The sequence below is a fragment of the Dryobates pubescens genome, chromosome 10, assembly GCF_014839835.1.
Source record: "Dryobates pubescens isolate bDryPub1 chromosome 10, bDryPub1.pri, whole genome shotgun sequence".
In the NCBI taxonomy this organism is placed as follows: Eukaryota; Metazoa; Chordata; class Aves; order Piciformes; family Picidae; genus Dryobates; species Dryobates pubescens.
This window is the reverse complement of record NC_071621.1, coordinates 14,020,559-14,032,758: the sequence shown is the minus strand read 5'-3', so window position 1 is coordinate 14,032,758 and position 12,200 is coordinate 14,020,559. Positions and strand designations below refer to the sequence as shown.

Below are 12,200 nucleotides of genomic sequence, written 5' to 3'. Positions count from 1 at the left end.
TCCTGGACAGGCCCAAGTTGAGAAGAGATAGTGGCCAAAAGGAGATTTAATTCCTTTGAATAAAATGGGTTTGCTGTGTCAGTGAGTAGTCTCTGTACTGTAGTGGTCAGCACTGCTGTAGTCAACAAAGGAGGGGATTCTGCCCCTCTGCTCCACTCTGCTAAGACCCCACCTGCAGTGCTGGGTCCAGTCCTGGGGGTCCTCAGCCTAAGGACTTGTTGGAGAGGGGCCAGAGGAGGCTAGAACCCCTCTGCTGTGAGGACAGGCTGGGGTTGTTCAAACTGAAGAAGGCTCCAGAGAGATATTATAGTGACTTTTCAGTACTCAAACAAGTTGATAAGAAAGCTGGAGAAAGGCTTTATAGCAGGGCCTCTGGTGACAGAACGAGGGGTGATAATTTTTAGACTAAAAGAGGGAGATTCAGACTAGAGAGAAGGAAGCAATTTTTTTATGCTGAGGGCAGTGAGACACTGGCCCTGGTTGGAGAGAAGTGGTAGATGCCTTGTCCCTGGAAACATTCCAGGTCAGGTTGGAGAGGACTCTGAGCAACCTTCTGTGGTTAAAGATGTCCCTGATGACTGCAGGGGGTTAGACAAGATGACCTTTAAAAATCCCCTTCAACCCAAACCATTCCATCATTCTGCCTCAAACTCCCACAAGTTTGACAAAGAAACAAATCCACTGCTGGTAGCAGGAGGGAAGGTTGTAGGGAAGCAAAGGCTCCTGCTTCAGTGACCATGGAGATATCCCTGACCTCACCACTGAAGGACATGTCTATAATGCCAAGGGAAATAACCAGGGCTTCAGTGAAGGCAGATGCGCTGAGGTTTTTGCATGAGGATGTCAGGACAGAGACAACATAGTTTCAGGAGTTCATAGAGGGGTAATGCTGGGGAAGACCTATGCTCAGCTCTCATTTGGCCTTCAGCCAGCTGCGGCCCCAATCCCCAGAGCAGCATAGAAACACAGAATGTTAGGGGCTGGAAGGGACCTCCTGAGATCATCAAGTCCAACTCCCCTGCCAAAACATCTTGATGTATCAAAGCTTTGATGTATCTTAATGCTTTGATCCCTTGAAGAGGGACCTTAACAGGCTGGACAAATGGGCAGAGTCCAACATGATGGCATTTAACAAGTCCAAGTGCCAGGTTCTGCACTTCGGTCACAACAGCCCCATGCAGTGCTACAGGCTGGGGACAGAGTGTCTGGAGAGAGGCTGGGCAGAGAGGGACCTTGGGGTACTGGTTGACAGCAGCTGAACATGAACCAGCAATGTGCCCAAGTGGCCAAGAAGGTCAATGGCATCCTGGACTGCATCAGGAGTAGTGTGGCCAGCAGGAGCAGGGAAGTCATCCTGCCCTGTGTTCAGCACTGGTTAGGCCACACCTTGAGTCCTGTGTCCAGTTCTGGGCTCCTTAATTCAAGAAAGATGTTGAGTTGCTGGAAGGTGTCCAGAGAAGGGCAACAAAGCTGGGGAGGGGTCTGGAGCACAGCCCTGTGAGGAGAGGCTGAGGGAGCTGGGGTTGCTCAGCCTGGAGAAGAAGAGACTCAGGGGAGACCTTACTGCCTTCTACAACTACCTGAAGGGAGGTTGTAGCCAGGTGGGGACTGGTCTCTTCTTCCAGGCAACCTGTGACAGAACAAGAGGACACAGTCTCAAGCTGTGTAAGGGGAAGGTTAGTCTTGAGGTGAGGAGAAAGTTTTTCCCAGAAAGAGTAATTGGCCATTGAGATGTGCTGCCCAGGGAGGTGGTGGAGTCACCATCCCTGGAGGTGTTCAAAAAAGGATTGGATGTGGCACTTGGTGCCATGGTTTAGTTGTCAGGAGGTGCTGGGTAATAGGTTGGACTTGATGATCACAGTATCACAGTATCACAGTATAACTAAGGTTGGAAGAGACCCCAAGGATCATCAAGTCCAACCTGTCCCAACAGACCTCACAACTAGACCATGGCACCAAGTGCCACGTCCAATCTCCCCTTGAACACCTCCAGGGACGGTGACTCCACCACCTCCCAAATCTCTGAAGGCTTTTCCAACCTGGTTGATTCTGTAATATTTTCCAATGAGAAGGGTGCTGTGAAGAGTGATATTACCTCCTCCTCCCTTTATTATTCCCTGTCATGGGAAACTTTCCCAAACATAAGTCCTTGTAGCTGTTTGGACACCCATCCATGCTGTGGCTGCTCCATACCTTCCTTGGCTAATTCTGCATCTCCTCATGCCTCCTCTGCCTGACTGTCCTGCTGCTGGCTTGCTTCTAAATTGTTGAATAATGGAGTCAACATGTGAAGAAAGGTCTCCAGAGGTGCCTTATCTGCAGAGGGGGATAAGAAGCAAGCTAAGAAGTAAGCTGAATGTAAATACAAGATCAGGGGAACAAGAAGAGACCTCTGAGATCATCAAGTCCAATTTCCCTGCCAGAGCAGGACCATAGAATCTAGAGTAGGTCGCACAGGAGCACATCCAGATGGGTTTTGAAAGTCTCCAGAGAAGGAGACTTCACAGCCCCTCTGTGGAGCCTGCTCCAGCGCTCTGTAAAGAAGCAGTAAAGAAGTTCCTCCTCATGGTGAAGTGGAACCTCCTGTGCTGTAGTTTATATCCATTGCCCCTTGTCCTATCCCAGGGCGCAACTGAGCAGAGCCTGTCCCCTCCCTCTTGACCCCCACCCCTCAGATATTTATGGACATTTATTAGATCCCCTCTTAGCCTTCTCTTCTCCAGACTAAACAGTCCCAGATCCCTCAGCCTCTCCTCATAGGGCACATGCTCCAGTCCCTTAATCATCCTACAATACACAAACAAGAACAAGACTTTCAGGTGGAGGGGTAGGACTCTGAGGATTCTTTATTGCATTTGATTTTAATTAACTGTTCAGAATCATGTATGAAATATGCACTATATTCAGACAGCATATATGGTGCACAAACACATCTTCTATAGCTCTCAGCTTGTTTACATGATTACATAAAAATTCATCCTACAACATTAGTGGTAAAACCTCCAGCAATCAACATGGTTGGGTCTTCCTGAGAGCGGTTCCTAGAGAATGGACTTCACTATCTCAGAAGCTCCAAAGTGGCCACAATGACCTGGGAAGTCTGCTGTGAAGCTGCAAAACTTACTTAAAGATTCACAGCTTCCAGCCCCCATTATCCACGCTGCAACATTCAAAGACATTCAAAGTTTAAGGGGAAAAATAACAAGAGAAGAGAAAAGAACAATGATAGAAGAGCCTGATCACAGTGCTTAGACACTGCCTGCTTACAACCCCCTAAGATACAACACATCAAGCTCATAGATTACTCCCAAGATTAAGGATCCAGCCCATTTTCTCAGAAGAGTAAAACTCAGAAAGGAACTTCACAGAATCACAGAATGTTAGAGCTTGGAAGGGACCCCCAGAGATCATTGAGTCCAAGCCCACTGCCAAAGCAGAATCACTTAGGGTAGTCCGCACAGGAATGCATCCAGGTGGGTTTGGAAAGTCTTCAGAGAAGGAATTGATTAGAGTTAATATGGGAAGAAGTCTCATGAGCAAACCTAAATCTGTCCACACAGAACAGTGAGAGGAAAATATAAATATATTTGATGGCTTTCTACCAGTAGAAGTCATCACACTCAGGGATTAGTCCTTGACCTATTCTTGTGGAAATTAAATGGACAAAAAATTACCACTGGCTTCAAAGAGACATATGAATTATCCAGGGATTACTAAAGTCTTCACTGATTAGGACTTTGCTTCTCTGCTACACTTTCCCACAGACTGACAATTTCATATTATTATTATTATTATTATTATTATTATTATTATTATTATTATTAAAATAAATTCAAAGAATGTTGTTTATTTTAGAAGATTCCAGGCTGAAGAAAGAATCCCAAAATTGTGTGCAAAAGGGCGGGTTGAAATCCTCTTCTTTCAATTGTCACAGCTGGGAAATTCAGGTTTGGGCTACTCAATTGCTTTCTTTGAAAATAGAAAATTAATTGGGGGTACTGGTGGATGGTAGGCTGAACATGAGCCTGCAGTGTGCCCAGGCAGCCAGGAGGGCCAATGGCATCCTGGCCTGCATCAGGAACAGTGTGGCCAGCAGGAGCAGGGAGGTCATTCTGCCCCTGTACACTGCACTGGTTAGGCCACAGCTTGAGTCTTGTGTCCCGTTCTGGACCCCTCAGTTTAGGAAGGAGGTTGACTTGCTGGAGCGAGTCCAGAGAAGGGCAACAAAGTTGGTGAGGGGCTTGGAACACAGCCCTGTGAGGAGAGGCTGAGGGAGCTGGGGTTGCTTAGCCTGGAGAAGAGGAGGCTTAGGGAAGAACTGAAGGGAGGTTGTAGCCAGGTGGGGATTGGTCTCTTCTCCCAGGCAACCAGCACCAGAACAAGAGGACACAGTCTGAAGCTGCACCAGGGGAGGCTTAGGCTGGAGGTTAGGAAGAAATTCTACACAGAGAGAGTGATTGCCCATTGGAATGGGCTGCCCGGGGAGGTGGTGGAGTCACCATCACTAGAGGTGTTCAGGAGGAGACTTGATAGGGTGCTTGGTGCCATGGGTTAGTTGATTAGGTGGTGTTGGATGATGGGTTGGACATGATGATCTTGAAGGTCTCTTCCAACCTGGTTTATTCTCTTCTATTCTATGGTATGGTATGGTATGCTATGCTATGCTATGCTATGCTATGCTATGCTATGCTATTCTATTCTACTCCACTCTACTCTACTCTACTCTATTCCTTGGCCTAACAAAAATGTATGCTCAAAAGATTATTTCTGAGTTTGTTACCCCCAAACTGAAATGTCTGAGGGGTCAAGAAGGAAGGAACAGCCTCAGCTCACTTGTGCCCTGTAAAAGGACAAGGGGCAATGGATGTAAATTACAGCACAGGAGGTTCCACCTCAACATGAAGAGGAACTTCTTTCCTGTACACAGAGCACTGGAGCAGGCTACACAGAGGGGTTGTAGAGTCTCCTCTGCAGACTTTCAAGCCCCATCTGGGTGCATTCCTGTGTGACCTGTGCTAGATTCTATGGTCCTAGTTTGGCAGGGGGTTGGACTTGATGATCTCCAAAGGTCCCTTCCAACCCCTACTTCCTGTGATCCTCTCATCAGTGGGTGGAAGCTGAGGCATAGGAAGTTCCATGGAAACAGGAGGACATTTTTTCCACTGTGAAGGTGACAGAACACTGGAACAGGCTGCCCTGGGTGGGTTGTGGAGTCTCCCTCTCTGGAGATATTCAAGACCTACTTGGATGTGTTCCTGTGTGATCTGGTCTAGGTGATCCTGCTCTGGCAAGGGGGTTGGACTCAATGATCTCCAGAGGTCCCTTCCAACTCCTAACATTCTGTGATTCTGGGATTAACATTACTTCTAAAGGTACTGCAGGATGTCCTTCTCCACATCTCAATTTCCCAGTGTCTTGGCATTCTCTTTTTATCCTGCTTTGGGCTGCAAAGCTTAAAATGTTTTCTATATGCTCTGTATGTGTGCATGTGCGAAACAAAATGTTCTTCCAGTTTGGATCTGGAACTGTGAAGATGCCATATTTTGACATTTTGAGCAGAGTCACATTTTGGCATTTGGAAACAAATATTGATTCATACCAAACTGTTCCATCTCAAAACTGCCATTTCAGTTGGGGGAAAAAAAAACCACACCAATAAAAACTAGCATTCAAATGGCACTTGCTGCTGAAATGTCATTTCTGAAAGAAAATGTTTCAGCTTAGGTTGACACAGAAGGGACAAAACATTTTGATTTAAAGTTTCTTGTTGATTTTCATGAAAGCAGAGTTTCCCACAACAACAAATCTATTTAATGCAAGACAGTTAAACCATTCTAGCACTACTGTTCCCAACCAGGTCCAAGTGCAGCCCTACGTGTTTGTATTGCCATGCAGACCTAGCTAAAATACTCTTGGAGCTCATCCTTGTGACAGAAGCTGATGAAGAGCTGGCACTACCAGCAACCATCCTTGTCCTCCTCAGTGGACCCCTGCCATAAATGCATACATACAGCTCTAAGCTGATGCCCAGTTTCACAGGAGATGATGGTCAAGATTCAGCTGCCTGCTCAGGTTCACCCTCTGCAAGAGCTAAGTGACTATTAAATTGCTTTTGCAGTGTAGGTGACTCCAACCCCTAACTCCATCTATTACTGTGTGACTCCATCTATTACACTGCTTTTGGCTGGAAGGGAATTAAAAGGAGGGTTTGAACTCCTCTAGTGAGTTGGCTTCAAGGTGTCTATCTTGATCTTACTACTGTCTTGCTGTTCTCATCAGATTTCATCCTCTTCCACACTTATTTCAGCCTCCTTCATGCTCCCCAGCTCTTTAAAGGTTGCTTTTGTCAGTGTCCTCTTTGTGCTCCTCAGGACAGATTTGAGTTTCTTGGTCAGTACATCTGGCCAGATGTGGCTGTAAAACAGAGAAGAGAGAAGGAGTTACCAACCCTTGAACCTTTTGATTTTCATCATTTTACATCAGACAAAGAAGAAATATTAGATGTTCTCAAAGCCAGCAGGAAGCATCAGGCAAGGGAGGATGTTGGCAGAGAGCTGCAGGGATGTGGTGGTCTTAGAAGATCGCACAACTGCTGGAGCTGTTCAGAATCAGAATCAGAATGAGAATCAATCAGGTTGGAAGAGACCTCCGGGATCATCAAGTCCAACCTATCACTTAACACCATCTAGTCAACTAAACCATGGCCACCTCCCTGGGCAGCACATTCCAATGGCCAATCTGTCTTTCTATGAAGAATTTCTTCCTAACATCCAGCCTAAACTTCCCCCTGCACAGCTTGAGACTGTGTCCTCTTGTTCTGGTGCTGGTTGCCTGGGAGAAGAGATCAACCCCCACCTGGCTACAACCTCCCTTCAGATAGTTGGAGAGAGCAGTAAGGTCACCCCTGATTCTCCTCTTCTCCAGGCTAAATAACCCCAGCTCCCTCAGCCTCTCCCCACAGGGCTGTGCTCCAGACCCCTCCCCAGCTTTGTTGCCCTTCCCTGGAGACATTCCAGCAACTCAACATCTTTCCTAAACTGGGGGGCCCAGAACTGGATACAGTACTCAAGGTGTGGCCTTACGAGTACTGAGTACAGGGCAGAATGACTTCCCTGCTCCTGCTGGCCACACTATTTCTGATGTAGTCCAGGATGCCATTGGCCTTCTTGGCACCTGGGCACATTGCTGGCTTGTGGTCAACTGCAGTCAACCAGTACCCCCAGGTCCCTTTCTGCCTGGCCGCTCTCCATCCACTCTGTCCCCAGCCTGTAGCTCTGCATGGGGTTGTTGTGGCCAATGTGTAGAACCCGGCACTTAGATGTGTTCAATCTCAAGCCCTTGGACTCTGCCCATCTGTCCAGCCTGTCAAGATCCCTCTGCAGAGCCCTCCTACCCTCCAACAGATCGACACCTGCTCCCAGCTTGGTGTCGTCTGTTGCACGGGTCAATAGGGCACACAGAGCAGATATCCAAGGATACCCACTTTTCAAATGTAAATTGCATTTACACAGAAACAACCAGAGGGCTTCAGCTGCTTCTGAAAAACATCCCTAGCTGTGCATCACAAGCCTGGCTGGTAACAAAAAGATTCCATGTTAATCAGTTGGTTTGAAGTAATTCACTGCTATCCATGTGAAATATGAAAGTCTGGCTGCTCTGACAACCCAGTCATCTCACCAAACCCAAAACAGGATAGACAGAGAAGCAGAAAGCCCTGACACCCGTCTCAGATCCAAGTGTGGGTTTGCTGCCTTAGCCTGGCACTTCTCCTGATGGAATGAGCTCTGCTGAGTACCAGGACTTAAGAGCTGGGCTAGCTGAGAGACTACAACTAGATCCGGGCTAGTAAATGAGTGTGATGGAGCTGGAGAATCATTTGCTGTGATGTTCCAAACATCCATAATGCCCAGGTTCTACCATCTGTTGGTGGGCACAGATTTGTTAGAACATAATGAGGGTTTCAGAGGCAAAACAAACATCAAGGCCTTGTCGAAGGCCAGAAGCTGAGTGAATGGCAGAGCTTTAGGTAGACCTCAACTCTGCAGCTGTCCCGTCCTACATCAAGCTTCACATGAAATCAAATTCATTGTGGAGAGTAGAAGACAATTTCATTCCAGCTGCTGCCAACTGAAAAGAACCAAATGTTAACCCATCCCAACAGTACCACTGTGAGTATACAGGCAGCACAAAGAAATAGCTGAGAAATTGTTGTGTGCGTGCACGCACACGTATGGCTTTGAATTGCAGACACCATTGCTGTGTGCAACGAAGCAGCAATTACTTCAGAACAGAACAGATTACATGAAGCAGGGATTCCTGTTGCACCAGGACAAGGAGTGATGGTTTCAAATTAAAAGAGGCAAGATTCAGACCAGATGTCAGTAAGATATTTACATTCAGGGTGGTGAAACACTGGCACCAGAGAGGTGGTAGATGCCCCATCCCTGGAAACATTCCAGGTCAGGCTTGTGGTAGTTTTAGGCTATGCCTTTAAAATTTTTCACAGCTCTTGAACAGAAAGTAGTAAAATGTAAATAAATCACTATTGGGCGTAAAAAGGAAAACAAAGATAATTCTAAACAACCCAATTGGAAGAGATAAGGGACTAAAACTAGTGGTACCAAAACAACCTTTCTTCTCACTTCTTTGCTCTGGGAGAGATGCTGACTTACTTCTGCTGGACCTTGGCTGCATTGGTTTGGTTAAGTCTAACATCTCTCTGCTCCTTTCTCTTGTCCCTTTTGTCTGAGGGTATAAGGGGCAGGTGAGGAGGGAGAAGCTACTAGCTTCCCCTGGTCTTTGACCAGAGTGGTTCATGTGCTGTTTGTCAATTGTAAATGCCTGTAAATATTGTAAGTACTGTATATTCTGTACACATTCATTGCATTCCATTGTAGATTATAGTTATGCTTGTAAATACACCTTTCATTTGCTTCCAGCTGGTCTGGTCTGGTACATTTAATGCTGGGGGGGGTGGGAAATTTCAACCCACCACAAGGTTGGATGGTGGTCTGAGCAACCTGATCTACTTGAAGATGTCCATGCTCACTGCTGAGGAGTTGGAAGAGATGACCTTGAAAGGTCACTTCCAACCCAAATCACTTCATGGTTCTGTGATTCTATCCCACAAGTATAAGATACAAGGTTTTGAAAGAAGGGGATCAAATATTATTAGATCCAAAGACTATTCACACTAATGACCAATTATTAATACAGAATTGTTAAGCAGCCTAATGAAACTGCTCTTAATGCCAGGCCAGGATGAGCTCCCTTTAAAGTATCTATGGACAAGAAGCTGGACATGAACAGACAGTGTGAGCTTGCAGCCCAGAAGGCCAATGGCAGCCTGGACTACATAAAAGATGTGTGGCCAGCAGATCCAGAGAGGTGATTCTGCCACTGCTCTGCTCTGCTTTGGTGAGACCTCAACTGGAGTACTGCATCCAGGTCTGGAGCCTTCAATATAGGAAGGACCTGGACCATATGGAGCAGGTCCAGAGGAGGACCACAAGAATAATCAGGGGTTTGGAGCACCTCTGCTATGGGGACAGGTTGAGGGAGTTCAGCCTGCAGAAGAGGCGGCACCGGGGAGATCTAATAGCAGCCTTCAGGTACCTGAAGGGGGCCTGCAAGAAAGCTGGAGACTGTTTGCAAAGGCCTGCAGTGACAGGACGAGAGGCAATGGCTTCAAACTACAGAAGAGCAGATTTAGATTGGATGTTAGGATCAGGTTCTTTGCTATGAGGATAGCAGAACACTGGAACAGGTTGCATGGGGAGGTGGTTGGGGCCCCATCCCTGGAGATACATAGAATACATAGAATACATAGAATACATAGAATAAACCAGGTTGGAAGAGACCTTCAAGATCATCGCGTCCAACCCATCAACCAATCCAACACCACCCAAGCAACTAACCCACAGCACCAAGCACCCCGTCAAGTCTTCTCCTGAAAACCTCCAGTGATGGCGACTCCACCACCTCCCCAGGCAGCCCATTCCAATGTGCAATCACTCTTTCTGTATAGAACTTTTTTCTAACATCCAGCCTGAATCTCCCCTGGCGCAGCCTGAGACTGTGTCCTCTTGTTCTGGTACTGCTTGCCTGGGAGAAGAGACCAACATCCGTCTGTCTACAACCTCCCTTCAGGTAGTTGTAGAGAGTAATAAGGTCACCCCTGAGTCTCCTCTTCTCCAGGCTAAGCAACCCCAGCTCCCTCAGCCTCTCCTCGTAGGGCTTATGTTCCAAACCCCTCACCAACTTTGTTGCTCTTCTCTGGACTCGTTCCAGCAAGTCAACATCCTTCCTAAACTGAGGGGCCCAGAACTGGACACAGATACTCAAAGTACAGGGCTCTGTGCAACCTGATCTAGTGGAGGATGCATCTGCTGACTGCAGAGGGGGTTGGACTAGATGACCTTTGGAAGTCCCTTCCAACCTGGACCATTCTATGATTCAATGATTAGATATCTATAAAGTAGATAAAAAGACTTTAATATTTGTAAGACTATAGCAAAGTCAACTAATAAGGTTGACCCCCTCAGACGCTCTGTAGTTTATCACTACATATCTAATGTTTTTTTGTTACTCAAGAGAATTATATTTGATTATCTTATCTAATATTCTGCAGGTGGTGTTTAATGGTCTGCTTCCTTGTGCCTGAGACAGACCATTAATTAATCTGGATGCAACAAGAGAAGAGCCAGGACCTTCAAACTCAGCACACACCATGTTTCTTTCACTCATAGAATTGCCTGGTTACAAAAGACCTTAAGATCACTCAGATCATTCAGTCCAGCCAAAATTTAATATTCCCCTATACACAACTGCTAGACCAGGTCCCAGAGCACCCCGTCCAAATGTCTTTTAAACACCTCCAGGGATGGTGACTCCAACACTTCCCTGGTTGGCCTATTCCTGTGTCCAATGTCCCTGTTAATGGAGAAATGTTTCCTAATATCCAATCTAAAGCTCCCATGGTGCAACTTGAAGCCATTTCCTCTCATTCTATCACTTGTCACCTGGGAGAAGAGGCTGACCACCACCTCACTACAACCTTCTTTCAGGTAGTTGTAGAGAGAGATGAGGTCTCCCCTCAGCCTCCTTTTCTCCAGGCTAAGCAATCCCAATTCCCTCAGACTCCTTAAGACCTTGTGTTCATTGACTCACACTCAGTGGAAGTGCAGCCAAGGTCAGCCAAACATGTCAAACATACCCTGGCAGCCCACTCCAGTGCCTTTCCAGATCATCCATCCCAACAAATCTTTATAGGAACATTGGCTTCCTTTTTCTGACCCTGTGATAGAAATGCTTGATAATGTCTTTGGGTGAAGAGAAAGCTCCAGGTGCCCAGGGAGCAAACAGCCATGCTGTTGTGGGGCAAAGCTAGCAGTCACTGTCCCTGGAGGGGTTCAAGAGGGGATTGGATGTGGCACTTGGAGCCGTGGTTTAGTTGTCAGGAGGTGCTGAGTGACGGGTTGGACTTGCTGATTATCTTAGGTCTTTTCCAGCCTTATTGATTCTATGATTCTATGATTCTATGATAACCAGGAAAGGGATCTAAAGGTACAATGCTGAATCTTAAGAAATCACTCAAATGTATCAGCCTACAGAAATGTAAGATTTAGCAGAGGATTCACCTTGAAAATTCACTCCTTGAACTTTAACAGAAAGAGCTGCTGCCTTTGGACATCACAGAATCACAGTATCACCAAGGTTGGAAGAGACCTCAAAGATCATCGAGTCCAACCTGTCACCACAGACCTCATGACTAGACCATGGCACTAAGTGCCATGTCCAGTCCCCTCTTGAACACCTCCAGGGATGGTGACTCCACCACCTCCCTAGGCAGCGCATTCCAATGATGAACGACTCAGTGAAGAACTTTCTCCTCACCTCAAGCCTAAACCTCCCCTGGTGCAGCTTGAGACTGTGTCCCCTTGTTCTGGTGCTGGTTGATAGAGAAATAAGAGACCAACCCCTTCCTGGCTACAACCACCTTTCAGGTAGCTGTAAAGAGCAATGAGGTCCCCCCTGAGCCTCCTCTTCTCCAGGCTAAACAATCCCAGCTCCCTCAGCCTCTCCTCGTAGGGAGTACTGAAGGGACCACTTGTCACTGAGGTCCTGGTATAGAGATTTGAAAGTTAAAAAAAAAATATGGAGAGAAAATTATTTTAGAAATGGACTCTCAGTAATTTTAG

At 46.7% G+C, this 12,200-nt stretch overlaps 1 protein-coding gene across 1 annotated transcript in view; it reads right to left on the bottom strand.

Annotated features, from left to right (window-relative positions):
- Positions 1–6,046: 6,046 nt before the first annotated feature.
- Positions 6,047–12,200, bottom strand: part of GUCY2F (guanylate cyclase 2F, retinal) — an 84,332-nt gene continuing 78,178 nt past the window's right edge. The window contains exon 18 of the mRNA XM_009906949.2: positions 6,047–6,414. Within this exon, the coding sequence (XP_009905251.2) occupies positions 6,276–6,414 (139 nt within the window). The 3' untranslated portion in view covers positions 6,047–6,275. The remainder of the gene's footprint in view (positions 6,415–12,200) is intronic.